General features: G+C 40.5%; 1 protein-coding gene and 1 non-coding gene across 2 annotated transcripts in view; one reads left to right on the top strand and one right to left on the bottom strand.

The window, feature by feature from the left end:
* Positions 1 to 2,220: 2,220 nt before the first annotated feature.
* Positions 2,221 to 19,968, bottom strand: part of SMS (spermine synthase) — a 53,182-nt gene continuing 35,434 nt past the window's right edge. Inside the window, exons 8-11 of the mRNA XM_055338815.1 lie at positions 11,614 to 11,728; positions 10,739 to 10,818; positions 4,498 to 4,613; positions 2,221 to 2,747 (exon numbers count right to left, since the gene is read on the bottom strand). Of these exons, the coding sequence (XP_055194790.1) occupies positions 2,708 to 2,747; positions 4,498 to 4,613; positions 10,739 to 10,818; positions 11,614 to 11,728 (351 nt within the window). The 3' untranslated portion in view covers positions 2,221 to 2,707. The remainder of the gene's footprint in view (positions 2,748 to 4,497; positions 4,614 to 10,738; positions 10,819 to 11,613; positions 11,729 to 19,968) is intronic.
* Positions 12,209 to 12,312, top strand: LOC129518929 (U6 spliceosomal RNA). The gene has a single exon (XR_008666267.1). It is a non-coding gene; the product is annotated as a U6 spliceosomal RNA (small nuclear RNA).

Raw genomic sequence — 19,968 nt, 5'->3', positions numbered from 1 at the left:
TCAGGGTCATGGGGCTAAGCCCCATGTTGGGCTCCACACTGAACGGGGGAGTCTGTGGTTCTCTCTCCCTCTACTCTCAAATTAGAAAAAAAATTTCATAAAATATTCAATCACATTTGTAGGGGAAAGCAGCATTTTTTAAAATGAACCAATCCTTGATATCTGCTAATGTGCTGAATGGAATTTCTACTACAGCCAGTTACTTGTCTTTAATTAAAAAGTGGCTGTATGACGACGGTATATTGCTTTAGATTGTATCAAGCACAACAGGCATTAAAGTAACAGTTTGGATCTTATAACATTTCCTTAAAATGCAGCAAAAGTAGAGGTCCTTTTGAACTATCAGGGTTCAGTCTGCATGCTTCATTTAAAACAATTATAAACGGACACCTGGGTGGCCCAGCGGTTGAGCATCTGCCTTCAGCTTGGGTCGTGATCCCAAAGTCCCGGGATCGAGTCCCACATCGGGCTCCCTGCACGGAGCCTGCTTCTCCCTCTGCCTGTGTCTCTGCCTCTGTGTGTGTGTGCGTCTCTCATGAATAAATAAAATCCTTTAAAATTTTTAAAAATAAAAATAAATAGGGGGATCCCTGAGTGGCTCAGGGGTTTAGCGCCTGTCTTTGGCCCAGGGCACTATCCTGGAGTCCCGGGATCGAGTCCCACGTCGGGCTCCCGGCATGGAGCCTGCTTCTCCCTTTGCCTGTGTCTCTGACTCTCTATGTCTATCATGAATAAATAGATAAAATCTTTTAAATAAATAAATAACAAAGATGTTCAAAAACAATCAGGCTCATCCTTTCTCCAATACAAAGACATGAGTAGGGTCGGAATCTACACCACCACCACAAAGCAAGTATCTCATTTGCTTCTTGCTCCCATGCAGCACTCCCCTTACTCTCTCCCGATGCATCCCCTGTGGTCTGGCAGAGCCCAGTCCGTCTCAGTTCTAACTCTCAGCTCTGGGCAGGACCTGTGTATCATCAGACTCATCAGTGGGGTTTAGCCTCAGCACCAAGCTAGCCTTTAAGGACAAAGTTATGCCCACATATTAATAACACCATATCCAGACAGCAGATAGACTTGGTTTCTTTTCTAAAACGGAAAAAAAAAAAATCCAATTCCGCTAAGCTAAGATGGGGTCTAACAGTTACAATACCACCATTTCTAATCTCACACAGTAGGCAAATACAGCGCCTCTGGCAAAGCATAATGGGAGAGTTTGAGAGGGTAGGTAGGATTCTGTCTACCAATGCTGTTTTTAAGCTCTATGCACAAGAAAAATATTTGCTGAAAGCCAATCTAGTACCAACATGACTAACTCTCCCTTTGTTACTGTTTCTTCTTCCATGCCAACGTAGTAAAAAAGAAAAGTCAGCATGCACTCTTTTTTTTTTTTTTAGAGTATCCATTAGAGGGGCACCTGGCTGGCTCAGTCAGTAGAGTATGTGACTCTTGACCTAGGGGTCATGAGTTCAAGCCCCACATCAGTGTAGAGTTTACTTAAAATCTTAAAAAAGCAACAACAATACGATTAAAAAAGAAGAACATCTGTTAGATAAATCTATCTTGGGAGGAAGAGGGATGGTTCCAGGTTGACACTTAATTCTATCTCCAAACCCACACTGAAGATTTTAATTTCTAATGCTGTGCTCACTGCAAATTCACCATAAATGAACTCAAGCCCTTGATAAAGCATAAACCTTTTATAAAAACAATATAACCACTGATGTCTAATAACCTGAGTCAGCAGACCTCTCCCTTTGATGTGGATTGTTATCCACACACTATCAAGCTGTTAGTTACCCGCACTTCCTTAGGAGAGCGTACACTGCTCTCATTGCGGGTCTCTCCACAAACTATCATCCTATCCCTGTGTCTCTAAAAAATCTCCCTGCTTTCACTGCGGCAATCGAAAAGGACCGATACACATCCGATACACCAATAACAGTGGGAATAGAAATAAGCTTCTGACTTTCAACTTTACAGTAAGGCCAAATCTCTTCCTATCCTCGGGTCAATTTTATAACGAAGAACTGGTGAATGTAATAGGCTGTGTATCATTTACCACGGTGGTAAATGAAGTCATTACTACTGTTCAAAAAAGGCCCTAAGGCCATCCTGTTATAAAGAGATAAATGAGACCAGGAGACACTTTTGTTCTGTAAGATCAACAGTGAGAAAACGGGGACCTGGCTGAAATAAAACAACAAACACATGAAATTTCTCATTTATAATTTTAATCGAAGCATTGCTATTCATTTTTTCTTAACTCTTTCTTATAAGCACCAAATTTTAATATCTAGGTCAATTTTTTTGGGAAAGAAACACCATCAAAGAACTTCCCTCCAGAATAAAACAATGATGTTCATTCCTCCAAACAACCGAATTTGAAGTCTACTGAAACAAAACAAAAAAGCCCACACACACACACAGAAAAGTAACAAAAATCACATTCTAGGGGTTCAGTGCATTTAGCAGCCTTCGCTGTGCTGTCTAATCATCCTTCAGCTGACTTTCAAAAAAATTAACACCCCAGCGCATCAAAATATACATTTTCCATTTGTTTTGTTTAAATTAAAAATAATAATTAAAAAAAGAAAACTTGAAGGAATTCACAATCAATTGCCTGACTCATTTCGATGTCATGTACAGCATATGAAGGTCAGGAAGGCTATTTGCAGCACACATGATTAGGAGAGATTGGTCTTCAAGGTTTAGCTTTCTTCCAAACAGTGTAAAATACCCACCTGGACAAGGAGTCAAGGAATAAGAGCAGGCAATTCAAGGAAGAACAGACAGCACTTAAAATTTGTTTGCTAACCTACTAATTGGAAGATAGATTGAAAGCTTCATGGATTGAAGCACTGAGGTGATGGCAATTAAGGCCTCTTAAAACATGGCCACTTGACCACCTGGACTCCTCCCCTCTGTGACCGGGAGGACACTGGAAGGGAGAAGGGAGCCAAGTGGAGAAAAAGCTAAAGGCATACAAATATTCCCTTGGGTGATGCTACCGCTTCCTAAGTCTTTAGATGTTTTAGGGAATGAATATGACAAGGAAGGGTGGGAGGGAGGGGAGATTGGGGATGGGGGGAGGGGGGGAAGGAGAGGTAGGGAGAAAGAGGAGAAAAGGTAGAAGGATGGAGGGACTGAGAGTTTCTACAATCTCTCAGTATATAAACAGATCTGACTGTAAAAAGTGCTCCAAAATGAGACCGTTGGGAGGGGGAGAGAGGTCAAGGATCCCCACAGGCCATGGAAGAAAACGGCCACCCCAAAGACTGCTCCCCTCCTTCCCAGGACCTAGGGGGTTTCTTAGGGCTTGAGTCTCTGCCACAGGCTGCCAGGGCTCGTGGGCAAGGAGCAGTCACAGGATCCTAGACAGCAACGAAGACTGCTGTGACAGGAAACTGGACTCGGCCACCTCAGATAAGGAAGCTTTTATCTGGAGACTAGAGTCTGCCTTTTAGGAAGAACAGCATCTTAAATTTCCAACGATAATACTCTCATTCTGGTTTTTCTCAGGACTCACTTTACAAAGGGGAACTAACAAAGAAGACCAACGTCATTAACTTTGCAATCCCCGGCATTATTTTTGGCTCGTGGTTTCTAGTACAAGCCAGGATCAGGTGAAGTGTAGAAGCTAATATTAAAGTGGGAGAATTTCAATATAAAAGTAAAATGAGTGACAAAACATGAGTCACCTAACTCTGGGAAATGAACAAGGGGTAGTGGAAGGGGAAGTGGGCGGGGGGTTAGGGTGACTGGGTGATGGGCACTGAGGGGGGCACTTGGGATGAGCACTGGGTGTTATTCTATATGTTGGCAAATCGAACTCCAATAAAAAAAAATTTTTAACTAAAACTCCAGCAAAAAAAAAAAAAAAGAAATAAGAATGTGGTAGTAGTTTGTAAATAAAGTGATACACAATTAAGTATATTTCTGTCACATTGAGATATTAGTCTCTAGAACCATATTTTTCAAAATCTTATTAAAAATTTGAGTACTTTTTCAGTGTAAAAAAATAAAATAACATGAGTATATTCATTCTTTTTGCCTGCTACAGCTCAAGTGGTGCTTCCCCGACTAGGGCTTCCTAAGCTATATATGTACGTCAGTCTCCTGGCCGGCCGGTTAAGATGGCTCAGCAGGACTTCCCTCCAGCCTCTCCTGGGTGGGGCCTGAGAATCTGCACCCTAACTTCTTCCCAGGGGATGCTGCAATTCTGGGGCTAGCCTTTGACAACCAATGGCGCTTAATCAGCGGAACCACCTAGGGAGGCTGTGGTAAGCCACACCCCAGAATCGGAGGGTGGGACCCAGGAAGCAGCACTATTTCAAAGTTTTGGGGAATGCCAACGTGCGGCCACGATTGAATACCGTGGCCTTATATAGTACAGAGCTAATCCCATTTATTATTGGATTTCAAATGTTGAACTGGCATGGGATTTACTTGGGTCTTCTGATCTGACAATACAGTGTTATGGTCCAAGGATACAATTCCAAGTATGAGGGAACACAGACGATCTCCTTTGAGAATTCCACAGGACAATACAGGCGCCCAAGCTGTTCTTCATAGAGCGACAAGGCTTCCGTCAAATTCACACAGTTACCCTAAATCAAAGAGAGAAAAGCAAACAATGGGATTCTTGAGTCTTACTGAGGGCCCCTGCTCATGGGAAGGTCTCTAATAAATGAAACCAATTTTAGCATTAGATGAAAAAGTTCATCTCTGAAGATAAGGCTTCTGTACTTTGACAAACTGCATTCAGTTCTACTTACAGATCCATTAGCTCATTATCCTTCTACCTCATTTACCAAGCCATTTCAAACTCTTCAGAGTGAAGCAACAGAAAGCAGGAAGACCAATGTCTCACTAGTAACAGAGTCACTGTATCAACATTGCTCATTGCAATGAGCAAAGATTCATACACAGTCATTCAAAATGTTTGCCCAGTTGTCACCACAGTGTTGAGAATGAAGCATCAGAATGATCATGTTTTCCATTTCCAGAATGGCTTAAAACTACAACCTCCCTAAGAATCTGAAACAATGACACAGAACTATATTCCCATCTCCATGCTTTCCCCCAAATATCTGATTTTAAGGTCGAAGAGGACAAAAGTTTACTCAGAATATATGTGCTAAGGCTATCCTGAAATTCGACTCCTTATCATTTTCTCCTGACTTCATTGTTCTAATCTGTGGTCAAGGAGACACAGTGAAGTCAGCTGGGGGCTACAGGGACAGTTTCCACTTCTGGACCATCAAGGATAAAGAGTGAGCTACTCTGTGACCGTGGAGAAAAAAAAGGATGAATCAGATGCTGGCCAAGAACAGGGTAGAGCTCTGGATATAGTATCTGCATGGTTCTACAGCAGTGCTGCAGTTTGTTTTTTGAAAGTAATATCTACACCCAACGTGGGGTTTGAATTCACATCCCCAAGATTAAGAGTGCCACTTTCTGCGTTCCACTGATTGAGCCAGCCAGGCACCCCTAGAGCAGTGCTTCTTAATTTAATTTGTTCAGTAGGTCTGGGGTAGGGCTTATCATATTAGCACAATTTTCCCCCAAGGGCTTTTCAAAATGGGTACTTAATACCACCTATTTCCCTTTAACCTCTAAAGTTCTTAACATTCTGAAGATTACTGAATATATGTGCTGATTCTATTTCTTCTTCACTATCACTGTGCCTTAGAATAGGGAAGTACAATGTAAAATGAAAATCACTTACAAATGAAGGCAAGGCATCCTGTGATGTAAGCATCCCCAAGAAGGATATTTTGAAATCAACCAACCAGTTACAGGCAAGTGGGCAAAAAAGAACTATTCTGAGAGCTGCCCTCCGTGGTTTTAACTTAGCACATTTGCTCAGCATGACGTCGTCCTTTAGTGCCAGCCGGTTTAGTAACCCATCATCTAGGGTCCTGCAGTGGGATTTGGCCAAAGTGCCCTTCACCAGTATATAATTTGGTTTCAACATTAAGTTCACTGTGAGAGTATATAAACACCACATGTGTAATTTTAGATTCACAAATAGAAAACACTGCCTGGATGTTTTTAGAACACATCACCACTGGGGAAGCTATAGAATGGAAATGCCACCTAGGTGCACAGTTCAATGGCTTTTCTTGCCATCTTAAAATTGACACTGCATTCTCTTTATTGAGGGCATATGGGAGGATGTCCTTAGTAAGAATGTGGTAAGGAAATAGGAAAGTTTCAATTTGTTCTTCCCCAACACCGTCAAAAAGTAGTTTAAAAAAAAGGAAAAAAACCTCACCACAAATGGAGACCTACCCAAAAAAAGTAATGTGATACATTTTACTTTACTTTCCTGTTTTTAAATGGAAATACATTTTTTTTCTTAAGAAAGACATATTGGATCTGTCTCTGCTGCCATAATGGCGCACATCAATGTCCTGGCAGATGCTCTCAAGAACATTAACAATGCCGAAAAGAGAGGCAAATGCCAGGTACTTAATAAGCCATGCTCCAAAGTCAATGTCCGGTTTCTAACTGTGATGATGAAGCATGGTTACATTGGTGAATCTGAAATCACTGATGATCACAGAGCTGGGAAAATTGCTGTCAACCTCACAGGCAGGTAAAACAAGTGTATGCAGAGTGATCAGCCCCAGATCTGATGTACAACTGAAAGATCTAGAAAAATGGCTCCCCCTCCACCAGTTTGGTTTCACTGTGCTGACAACCTTAGCTGGCATCATGGACCATGAAGAAGCAATACAAAAATACACAAGAGGGAAAATCCTGTGATTCCTTTTTCTAGGGATGTAATACACAGATGCAAATAAAATGCCTCAATGGACCCCCCCCAAAAAAAAAGGAAGAAAAGACATATTGGAGATGCAGAACAAAAACCCAAGAGCAGAGAGTTAAACACCTCTTAAGGATGAGAAGGGAGTAAAAAAAAAAAAAAGTATGAGAAGGGAGTAATGTTGGAGGGGGTGGGGAGGAGTGCCATCCTAAGAGGTAAATCCCAGTTCAGTAGTTCGGCTCTAGAAAGTTTTCTTTGCCCCGTGTTAGCTGTGGGTAGGTGACACTTTTTATAGAATTCTGTATTGTTTTTATCTTTTATTATTATTTATTTGAGAGAGCACAGAGGGGGACACAGAGGGAGAGAGAGAATCCCCAGTAGGCTCTATACCCAGCATACAGCCCAATGTGGAGGTCGACCTAAGCCAAAATCAAGAGTCTGACGCATGGGGCACCTGGGCGGCTCCGTCGGTTAAGTGTCTGACTCTTGGGTTTCGACTCAGGTAATGTTCTCATGGTCATGAGGTGAAGCCTTGCTTCAGGCTCCATGCTCAGCAGAGGGTCTGCTTGAGATTCTCTCCCTCTCCCCCTCTGCTGCTCCTGTTCATGGTCTAATGAAATAAATAAATAAATCTTAAAAAAAAAAAAAGAGTCAGACACTTAACTGCCTGAGCCATCCAGGCACCCTTGTTTTTCTTTTAAATTTAAGTTAGGTTATGAATTCTGTAATGTAAAAAAAATTAACAGGTCCAGAAGAATACATCCTTAACAACACCATTCTCATCAAGTTAAAGCAAACTACAAAATATAATGATTTAGGAAATTACACATGTAAAACATCTACAAAGAAAAGTATAGGGTGGAGGGGTGTCTGGGCGGCTCAGTTGGTTAAATGTCTGCCTTTGGCTCAGGTTATGATCTCAGGGTCCTGGGATCGAGCCCTGCATCAGGCATCCTGCTCAGTGGGGGAACCTGCTTCTCCCTCTCCCTTTGCTGCTCACCCTGCTTGTGTTCTCTCACTCTATCAAATAAATAAATAAAATCTTTAACAGAAAAAAAAAGGAAGAAAAGTACATGGGGGTACCTAGCTGGCTCAGTCAGGAGTGTGTGACTCTTGATCTTGGAGTCATAAGTTTGAGCCCCACATTAGGCACAGAGTTTACGAGAGAGAAGAGGAGAGGAAGAGGAAATAAGAGAAAAACAGGAATAAAAAAGAATAACAGTAAAGATAGGTTACCTTCTGGAAGGTGGACAGGGATTAGGAAGGAATGTTGATGTGTCAAGCGAAGGTACTAGTTAATGTCCACTTCTCAAGTGAGGGTTGGTGGTATTTTGCATAACTTATGCGAATGCCACATAATTTTATATCAAAAGACCTTCAGGGTTTATCTTAATGGGGAGTGGGGAAGACAAGTGAGGGAGGTAAGGTCCCAGGACCTGTCTCTTCCAGTCTCTTGAAAGCAAATCTTCCCTGGATTCAACCCCCACCGCCCCCCGCCCTGGCCCACCAGAGCCACTCAATTCCCACCCACTCCACAGCACAGCGTTCCCTACACCTCCCCAGCTTTGTGGTGCAGTAACTAGGCTGTGTTCGTGCAGTCACAGTCATACTAGTGACATCAAGAACTTGCTACTATGAAGCAAGCGATTTGAAGCAAGCGATTTGAGGCAGGACATTCAGGTTTTGTCTGTCGCCAAGTAACAGGTCAAACAACATTTTCATCCCATCTTGACACTTCAGTTCTGAGCTACATGCTCTGGGAAGGGGAGGTAGGCGTGAATCAAGAGTATCTCCTGAACATTACCACATGGCAGTTTTAAAAAGGACTACGGGGGTGCCTGAGTGGTTCAGTCGGTTAAATGTCGGACTCTTGATTTCAGCTCAGGTCATGATCTCGTGGGCTGTGGGCGAGCCCCAGGTTGGGCTCCAGGCTCAGTGGAGAGTCTCCCTCTACCCCTCCCCTCAAGTCATGCACGTGGGCGCACACATGCACTTTCTCTCTAAAATAAATAAATCTTTTAAAAACTTTTAAAAATTTAAAACATACATCATGACAAATCAGCATATCCTGAATCAAACCACCCTGTGCTCTTGACTCAACTACTGCCTCTTCTACACTCTTACTCCACATGGATTGCACCATGTGACACATTCAACCACCAAAAGTACTATATGATCCCAGAATATCATAAAGGAGCTTGCCCTGTGTTTCCAACTGTAATGAATGCAGGGACAGGAAACCTATCCTAATGTATCTTTTGAACAGCCCTGGGCGTGATTTTTCCTAAAAGTTGGTTGGTAATGGCAAATTATCAAAGCTTGGATCATTAGTATCTACAAACCAGCTGTGGTGATCTGCTCAGCAAGCACTTGTATTAGCCCCCCACCCTACGATACCAGCTCCCCAAGACAGCAGTCTAGCAGGCAAACACAACAAAAGAACAGTCACACTTCCTTCCTAAGTCTGCCTGTTCTGTGCCACGCTGCCTACAGTGGCCCCGAACGGTTTTCAGTCTCTTTTGGTGAAAAATCCCAGAACCTCCCATTCTTCCCCAACTTAAGCTGCTGGAGAGTTCTATTTACGGAAACCTAAGAACCAAATTCTAGCCATATGCTCAGCTTGAGAAATAGCCACTCATGAAAAAAACCTAACTTATTGAATTTGGTTTGTTCTCACAAAAGTAAGACAACTTTAAGCAGGTTTCATGGTGGACTTCCTATAAATCATGGGTCTGTAAACTCCATCTGTAAAGGACCAGAATGTAGAATTTATGCATACAGATCACAGTCCCCATCCCAACCAACCATTCAGTGGGCACCTAGAGCATTAGAGAAGCCAAAGGTAAAATGTCACAAATGGGTGTGGCTGTCTGGCAAGAAAACCTTATCAAAACAAGCAGTAGGAGAGATCTGGCCCATAGTTTGCAGATCCCTGCTTTAAGAGTCAAGCCTAGAATGTGTCAAAAAAATTTCATTTCTAAACATCAGGCCAAAAAATCCATTCATATAGTCATCTGTTTCCCTTGAAGTTCCCAATACTTTCACCAAGGGCAAGGTCTAGGATTAATCACCATGGGGAAGGGAAGGGGAAGAGAATGGGATGGGCTGAAGACGAATTCAAGGTGTCTGACAGTTGCCAAGTTGTTTTCAGCATTATTAATCTCAGATCCCATCAACTGCCCCGGGCCTGCATTAAAATGCTTCCTTGGGAGAATAAAGTTAAGACCTCTCTACTAGTTTTTGACATTTAAATATACTAATGCTTTTTAAAGGGGTGGGGGAGATCTCCCGAAAGCACTTAATAAGAATTATAGGGACCATAGTGCAGTGCAGTACTACCTAAGTAAGTGCTTATCTTCTGCTAATGAATCAAGGGATTGTTGTAGCAATAAAGTGACTCAGATCATCATTTAGCTCCTTTTGTGGTCATTTTCAGAATTTTCTTCAGGGCTTTAGTAGGTTATATGTATATTTTTTATATAACAGATACAAATTTTAAACTTTTTTTTTTTCCAATTTAAGAATCCCATAGAGGAGGAAAAAAAAACAATTTGCTTCCATCTGGTGGTAGGAGCTCATACTACAGTCAAAGCAATTTATGAAAGTTATGTTGATAAATCGGCTTTCCAGTGAAGAATCTCCTAGAGGATGAGAGGGAAAATTGTAAAAAACAAAACCAAACAAAAATATCACGATCTGTGTCTCCATCTGGTGGCAGTACATCATAGTACAGCCACAGCCCCAGGTCAGTGAGTGAGGACACTGCGCAATAAAAGGACACAACAGAACTCATTAATTCCCACAAGATGACAGGTCAGCTATTTATAACCTACTGTTTGAAAGAACATAATTCAGTTATAATGTTCTATCCTTAAGAGACAAATTCCAATAAAATGCATGCAAATTTCAAATATAAAATTCTTATGGAGAGTTTTGGGAAGAAACAGTTAAGCAGTCTACCTGTGTAAAATATTTCCCATCCTGTTTCAGTACTTTCATTGAGAGGTCAAGAATCAGTCTGAGAAACTCCCATGTGGAATCTGGATGTTAAAAAGAAAAATGTATGTTATACAAACATGGGTTTGCTTGCATCAGAAACAACATCTAAAATCAAATATCCACATTAATATTCAACAATACCAAAAAAAGAAAACAGCCAAGAGCTTAAGACCCAATATTCAAGAGCTCATTCGTGAAAATTTGCTGTCATTTTTGGGTGTCCTGCACACACGTGCACAGACAAGCATGATCAAAAACAAATATCCATGTGCTGAGCACTGCTTTCACGATACCAGTAATGATTTGACAGAAAGGCAGAAGTGGAACTCTGAAAAATAACAGCTTTAAGGGGGAAGTAGTGACATCCCGAGACAAACAGCAAGGGTCATCAGGTGGGGACTCAGTTTGCAAACTCAGCAGGAAGGCAAAGTTATAGAAAGAACACTAACACCAAAACGCCGAGCGGGCAGCGGTTTGGAGTGTGTGTTTTGAGAATGGGGAACTGTTTCTAGTGTTGCTTAGAAAAGTCACCAGTTTGTCCCATGACAAGTTAAAAATCACAGAATAGAAAATTACCAAACAAGCTAATTTCTCAATGATGTGATTATGCATCATTTTATTTAATGTTTCTCTCAAATGACTGAGTAAATTTACTCATTTGGTGACAGAAACCCAGCCATCCTTCCACTGTGGGCCTCAGTTGAACCACCCTTGAAAACATGAAGGAACTTATTAAGGAGACAATCTCTAAGAGCCTTCCATTCTCACAAGGTGCGCCCAAAAAAAAATCATTTTCATTAACATGTTGGTTATAAAAGAAAAAAAACAGAATCTACCTTCTTCTGGAGACGTGGAGATTGGAACAGCTGTCAAATCATTAATCACATAATCAAACTCTCTCCCTTCTTTGGCGTACCTCTTCAGTACTGGAATACAGTCTTCTATTAGAACCTTCCAAAAAAGGAATAGATGCGTGTAAGCTGGCTCCTGTGGAAGCATATACACCCTTCTAGAGGAGGGAGGAAAATGCAAACTGCTGCTGGGATCCACAGCACCTGCCACATGAACAAAAATGACTTCCATCCATGCCTATAACAGCTACAAATCAGTGCCTACTATATGCTTTGTCTGCCTTCTGATTTAATATAAGCAACACATCTACAGGTACTATTATTATCCACAGTTTAAAATGGGAAAAAATAAGAGGGGTTACAAAAGGGCGCCTGGGTGGCTCAGTTGGCTAAGCACCTGACTCTTGATTTTGGCTCAGGTCATGATCTCAGGGTTGTGGGATGGAGCCCTACTTGGGCTCTGTGCTGGGTGAGGAGTAGAGCCTATTTAAAATTCTCTTCTCTCCCCTCTCTCTTCTTCTCCCTCTGCTCCGAGAGAGAGAGAGAGAGAGGAGAGAGAGAGAGAGAGAAAGGATATGTAGTGTTCGCTTCAGCAGCACACATACTAAAATTGGAAGGATACAGAAAGATTAGCATGGCCTCTGCACAAGGATGAGACAAATTCATGAAGCATCCCATACTCTTGGGAGACAGAGGGAGAGGGAGAAGGGGGGGAGGAGAGGAGAAGGGTTACGTAGCTTGCCCAAAGGTACCCAATAGGAAATGGAGCCAAGAAGTACACCTAGATCTATATGAAAGCCAAGTTCACACTTGAATCTATATTGCCTCTCCTACTACTATCTATATTTTCTTCTACTTTTAGTTTTTCTTTTTATGCCACTTAATGACTACATTGTCTATTGATTTTTTACATCTCACCTCAAACTATTAACCTACGGTTTTTCAAGATTTTTTTTTACCACTTTGAATACTGTTGGTAATACAATTATGTAAAAGAATACCAACTCCCACAATCACAATTATTAATGAGTACAGCAGTTAAGAGCTGGAATTCTCGAACAGATCCTTTACAATAAACAGTTATCCTTGAACAACATCGGTTTGAACTGTCTGGGTCCACTTATTTGCAGGTTTTTTCCCCTAATACCATATAATATTGTAAAAATATTTTCTCTTCCTTATGATTTTCTTAATCACATTTTCTCTAGCTTACTTTATTGTAGGAATATAGTATATAATACATATAACATACAAAATGTGTTGACTATTTATGTTCTTGGTAACACCTCCAGTCAACAGAATGTTATAAGTTTTGGGGGAGTCAAAAGTTATGTGCAGGGCAGCCCAGGTGGCTCAGCCATTTAGCACTGCTTTCGGCCCAGGGCATGACCCTTGGGGGTCTCAGGATCGAGTCCCACATCGGGCTCCCTGCATGGGGCCTGCTTCTCCCTCTGCCTGTGTCTCTGCTTCTCTCATGAATATATAAATAAAATCTAAAAAAATTTTTTTAAAAAGTCATGTGCAAATTTCTGTGTGTAGGGGTCAGCATCCCTAACCCCCATGTTGTTCAAGGGTCAACTGTACAAGGAAGTAAGTTTGGGGCTTGCCTTATCTTTTAAGTATTGAAGCCATAGGCTGGGGACCCATCTGGATGTAGGTAACATCCTGAACTAACAGAGGAGTTACTCTCCTTGCCTTATATTTTTCTAGTTACAAAATACATACTCATGAAAAATTCATAGAAGTCAGAAGTCATTTGCCAAAATTCCCTAAAATAACCCATTCCATTTTTCCTATGAATGTTCTCACACAGATCCTCAGTCACAATTTTAAGAACTCGATCTTATAGCCCTAAGGTTTTATAACTTGCTTCACTTAATGTATCATCTAAGTACAACCATTCGAAGATCTAGAAGACACTAATCAATCCTGTGTGATATGCTCAGTTTTCTCCTATGCTCGTATACACTCTTACCAACACACGTTCTCAGATAAACACACATGCTGTTCTTTTTAGAACTAGGATCACACATATTCTGAACTTGAAAATTTTCATCTAACACTGTTCGGTGTCATCATAGATTTTGGGGGGGGATAATGATCTTTTTTAAGATTTTATTTATTCATGAGAGAGAGGCAGAGACACACAGGCAGAGACACACAGGCAGAGGGAGAAGCAGGCTCTATGGAAGGAGCCCGACGCGGGACCCAATCCCGGGACTCCAGGATCAGGCCCTGGGCCGAAGGCAGGTGCTAAACCACCAAGCCACCCAGGGATCCCCTGATTTTTTTTTTTATATTGTATCATTCCATAAAAAACTACTCTTTAACCTCCTTGTATAGATGCCTGACTGTAAGCCAGACATTAAAACACTAGGTTGCTGACAAAAAAGGGATGTAGATTTTAGTTTTTATAGTTTGGATAGTAACTCATGCCCCAACTAGCTATGCATGCAAGCACCTATTTCCTTGCATCCTCCCCAACACTGGACGTTGTCCCTCTTCTATTGCGACAGGTCCCTCGCTAATGTCTTCACATGAACTTGCTGGGCCACTAAAAGGTGTGAGCATCTTGTTAGAAGTTTACAGGATATTTAATTTTCGTCTTCTGAGAAATACCAGTTCATGCCCTTTACATTTTTTCCATTTAATTATCTTAATTTTTAAATTTTAAATTGTAGGGGCTCTTTATATTATTAAAGGGATTAAATCCCTGTCGTGTTTGTTACCAGTTTTTCCAGTTTCATTTATGGGATTAGGTTGTTGTTATGGTTTCTGGGTTTGTCTTTCTTTTAAAAGGTTTCCTAACTCCAAAGTTAAATATGCTGAATTTCTCTAAATGTATTAAGTTTTTGTATCCAGAGCTTAAGCCATCTGAGATTAACTTTTCTATGGCTTCCAGGGTCATGTTAACTTTGTTCTCATGGGAATGGACAGCCCATTGTGTTGGCATGGCCTATGAAATCAACTAAATCTCCTTTTCCCAAGCAAACTGAAATATAGCTTAGGCCATCTATTACTAGTACGAATATATACTCAGACATGTTCAAAATCTCTGTGCCATTCCTATTATCCATTCCTGTGTCAACACCACACTATTTAGTTACTATGCTTTAACAGTAAATGATAAACAACAGGAAAATCTCCCAGCAGTATGATTTTTTTTTAATTTATTTTTTTGGCTATTCTTAGGTATTTATTGTTACAAATGAACTCAAAAATCATTTGATCTAATTCTAAAAACTTTCGGATTCTGATTAGAACTACTTGTAATTAGGAAGTTACAGACATTGTTCTGGTATTCTCATCTTAAAAATATAACATGTCTCTCCATATATTCCAACTTCAGTTATGGTCTTTCAAGAAGATCTTGACATAATTCTTACCAGTACCACAATACCATTCTTATTTAAATATATTCCCAGGTATTTAACAATTGGTCATAAGTCCTAACTGTGAAACCTGAAACCATAAAAATCCCAGGAGAGAGCACAGGCAGTAACCTCTAACATTAGTCATAGCAACCTTTCTCTAGATAGGTCTCCTGAGGCAAGAGAAATAAAAGCAAAAATAAACTACTGGGACATCAAAATAAAAAGCTCCTGGGCAGCCCCACTGGTGCAGCGGTTTAGCGCCGCCTAGAGCCCGGGGCATGATCCTGGAGACCCTGGATCCAGTCCCACGTCAGGCTCTCTGCGTGGACCCTGCTTCTCCCTCTGCCTGTATCTCTGCCTCTCTCTCTGTGTGTGTGTCTCTATGAATAAATAAATAAAATATTTAAAAATAATAAATAAAATATGAAATGCATCTTTTAAAAAAAATAATAAAAAATAAAAAGCTCCTGCACAGCAAAGGACACAATCAATCAACAAAACTAAAAGACAACCTATGAAATGGGAGAAGATATTTACAAATGACATAGTTGATAAAAGGTTAGGATCCAAAATATATAAAGAACTTACACAACTCAACACCCAAAATACAAACAATCCAACTTAAAAATGGCCAGAAGATATAAACAGACATTTTTCCAAAGACATCTAGATGGCCAACAGATACTTGAAAAGATGCTCAACCTCACTCATCGTCAGGGAAATGCAAATCAAAGCTACAGTGAGGTATCCCCTGACACCTGTCAGAATGTCTAAAATTAACAACACAAGAAACAACACGTGTTGGTGAGGATGTGGAGAAAAGGGAACCTTCTTGCACTATTGGTGGGAATGCAAACGGGGGCAGCCACTATGGAAAACAGTATGGAAGTTCCTCAAAAAGTTAAAAAAGAAAAAAAAAAGAACTACCCTATGACCCAGCAATTGCACTACTGGATATTTACCCAAAGAATACAAGAACATTATTAATTCAAAGGGATACGTGCACCCCAACGTTTATGGCAGCATTATTTACAAGAGCCAAGATATGGAAGCAGCCCAAGGGTCCATCAATTGATGAATGGATAAAAAAGTGGGGTGTGTGTGTGTATATATACACAACGGGATTTTATTCAGCCATAAAAAAGAACAAAACCTTGCCACTTGTAATGACATGGATGGAACTACAGTGTATTATGCTAAGTGAAACGTCAGTGAGAGAAAGACAAATGCCATATGATTTCACTCATATGTGGAATTTAAGAAACAAATGAGCAAACAAAAGACAAACCAAAAACCACTCTTAATTATATTGATCAGATGGCTACAGAGGGAAGGTGGGCAGGGTGATGGGGATTAGGAGTACACTTATCGTGATGAGCACTGAGCAATGCAGAGAATCGTTGAATCACTATATTATACATCTGAAACTAATATAATACTCATTAACTACTCTAGAATTAAAATTACAAATTTAAAAAAAAATTGATTATTCTGAATAGGCTCTCCAGCCCACTCTCTACCTCCAATTTCTATTCAAACGTTTTTGCATTTAACATAGCTTAAAAAAAAATTTGGATTGCCCAATCACTTTACCAAATTCTCATTAACTCAACTAATTTTCTAGATGAGTTTCCTAGATTTTCAAAGCACTCATATATCATCTGCAAATAATGATTCTTTCTATATTTATACTGTTTTCATTCTCCTACCTTACTGCATTAGCTAATACCTCAAAAACAATGTTGATGGACGCCTGGGTGGCTCAGCAGTTGAGGGTCTGCCTTCGGCTCAGGACGTGATCCCAGAGTTCTGGGATCAAGTCCCACATCGGGCTCCCTGCATGGAGCCTGCTTCTCCCTCTGCCTATGTCTCTGCCTCTCCCTCTCAGTGTCTCTCATGAATAAATAAATAAAATCTTAAAAAAAACAATGTTGAATAAAGGTAACAATAAGCATCTTCACTTCCAGTTTTACTGGAAATGCCTTCTGTATCTCACCATTTTACATTAATATTAAATTTGATAGTTTGTTATGTTTGGGTAGTCTCCCTTCTATTGCAGTTTTATCTTTATTAAGATAAAAGACTTTATTAAGAATGACTGCTAAATATCCCCCAAATACTTTGTCATCTGTCAATATTTTAAAATAATTCATTTAATAATGAATCATGTTGACAGGTTTCTTAAGATTCCCATTTTTACGTTTCTGAACTAAATCTTTCTTGGGCCTAATGGAGTTATTTTAAATGAACCGCTATATTTAATTTACTCTTTTACTTGAAAATCGTATACACTCCTCAAAACCAATCTTTAGGTTTCCTTTTTGTACTACCTTAAGGATTTTAGCATGAAGGTTACTCCACCATTATAAAAGGAATGGGGAGCGCTTTGGAACATTTTCTATTTTCTAAAAATGATTAACAGGGGACGGCTGCGTGGTCAGCAGTTGAGCATCTGCCTTCACGCCCAGGGTGTGATCCTGGAGTCCAAGGATCCAGCCCCACATTGGGCTTCCTGCATGGAGCCTGCTTCTCTCTCTGCCTACGTCTCTGCCTCTCTCTCTCTCTCTCTCTCTCTCTCTGTGTGTGTGTGTGTGTGTGTGTCCCTTATGAATAAAAAATAAACCTTTAAAAAAATTTTAATTAAAAAAATAAAAATAAAAGATGACTAATGGAGTAATTATGTGTTTTCCAAGTAATAAACATTTGCAAAGGGGCACCTGGGTGGCTCAGCAGTTGAGCCTTTGACTCAGGTGGGGTCCTGGGATCAAGTCCCACATCGGGCTCCCCACGCAGAGCCTGCTTCTCCCTCTGCTTATGTCTCTCTCTGTGTCTCTCATGAATAATTAAATTTAAAAAAATAAAAATAAACATTTACAAAGAGCTGGTGTATTTTTAATGGTAGTATTTTAATGGCTAAGGGGCTTGCCTGTTGTTATCCCCAAACTAGCAACCCCCAACCCCTTGAGAGGACTCAGAAAACCCTCAACCTCAGAAGAATTTTCCAGGATTCCCTTAATGGTTGTTCTAATCCAGCAAGACAGGAGGGGTAGGCAGGTGCATTCAGGCATCCAACTTCCTCAAAAGCAGAACCACTTCAAATAAAATACTACTTTTCCATTCCCTGGAATGTCCAATTGTCAAAGTCACCACCTGCCTTTGGTGCTCTGCTTTCAGACAGACTTGCAAGTCAAGAGCTGTCTTCTAAAGCCATTAGTAAATCATCCCACATACATTCAGCCTCTAATTATAACAACCTACAACTCCACCTTACTGTAGGTTTGGGTTTGTGGTTCTATTTATGCTTAAATTGTTTTTCTGAATTCATACAAGGGAGTTAACAGAAGGAGCCAGGGAGACAGGAATCTGACTGAATTACTCTTCTAAAGTTACCCTACAACCTTGAATAAATGTCTTTTAAACTCTGTTAAGTTTCATCTTCTTTAGCTATAACATAGAAATAATAGCCACTTGGTACAGGTTTGAGGATGACAGGTTAAAACACCTTAGGCAGAGAGTCTGGCTAACAATGGAAACATTATTTGACAACAATGGTAACTTTTAGCTCCATGTTAAACAAATCTGTCGTGCTATGATTAACTTAACCCCCTGTCCCTTCTTAAAACTCTCAAACAGTACATGTGAAATATATACACACATATATATATGCATGTATGTGTGTATATATATATATATACATCCTCCTTTCCCTTTTGCCCACAAAACAATCACACCTACATTTCAATATAGAAAGAATTCTCTCTGCTTAAAAAATTAACTTGTATGCACCACGAGATCAAATTTGGATGCAAATACATTAGGCAAGATGGGGTAGGGTTAAGCAATTTACAGATCAATAAATTAAGGCACTCGTCTAAACGGTTTATAAATCTGAAGACAGGGGATCCCTGGGTGGCTCAGCAGTTTGGCGCCTGCCTTCAGCCCAGGGCGTGATCCTGGAGTCCCGGGATCGAGTCCCCACATCAGGCTCCCTGCATGGAGCCTGCTTCTCCCTCTGCCTGTGTCCCTGCCTCTCTCTCTCTCTCTCTCTCTCTCTCCCCCCACAGAACCTCTGTGTCTCTCACGAATAAATAAATTTATTAAAAAAAATAAATCTGGAGACAGATACCTTTTTTTTTGAGACATTTAAGATCCTGTTCAAATAAAACGTATGTTCTATTGCTCTAATAAGTAGTATAGATATGAGCACTGAACATATGCATGCTCAAAATACAATACAAAACATATCCTACAAACTAGTAATTGATCAACTTGCAAGTACAGTACAATTTAGGAGAGAAACTAATTTGCTCAGCAAGAAGCAACTGTTCAGACATTCATAGAACTCACACAGAGAGTCTGAAGTGCAGCAGAATATGCCACCTCAAAATATGGCACTTCGGTATATTGATTATTTTGAGCTGTGGGCACTTGAAAAACAACAAATGCAAAAAGCAGATTTCTCTGGACTCTCCCTTTAATCTGTCTAAACATAGATCCTCTGAAATAAAACTGAATTTGGGAGAGATACCCTCTCTAGGGGATTCTACAAGGGAAGGTTGACCTTTATTTATCACGGGACAGGAGATGGATACCACCATCCAGACAAACTTAGTCACAAATATTGTACCTACCCCATCCAGTCTTGCAAGGGCCCATTATCTTTCCTACAAGTCACTCACTCCCCAAGGCACCTTGACCCTTTTCCCTATTAAGATGATATTTAAACCTAAATTCTAAAGCTACCTCTGAGTTACTCAGCTCTGGGTCTCTCCCAAGTATACGCGACGTATATACATCAATCAACTTCTGCTTTTGTTACTCTTTTATTATAGAAGTCTCAGCAAAGAACTAGAAGAGCAGAAGGTAAGGGTGCTGATAATACGGAGTCCATCGCTGCCCCTCTTATCTTGGAACTACATGTTCCAGCACCTTGGAATTAATATCCGTACCTCAGAAATGCCTGCCA

The sequence above is a fragment of the Nyctereutes procyonoides genome, unplaced genomic scaffold (genome assembly GCF_905146905.1).
Source record: "Nyctereutes procyonoides isolate TBG_1078 unplaced genomic scaffold, NYPRO_anot_genome, whole genome shotgun sequence".
NCBI classification, from domain to species: Eukaryota; Metazoa; Chordata; class Mammalia; order Carnivora; family Canidae; genus Nyctereutes; species Nyctereutes procyonoides.
Note: the sequence above shows the minus strand (reverse complement) of the source record. Positions and strands in the feature narration are given on the sequence as shown.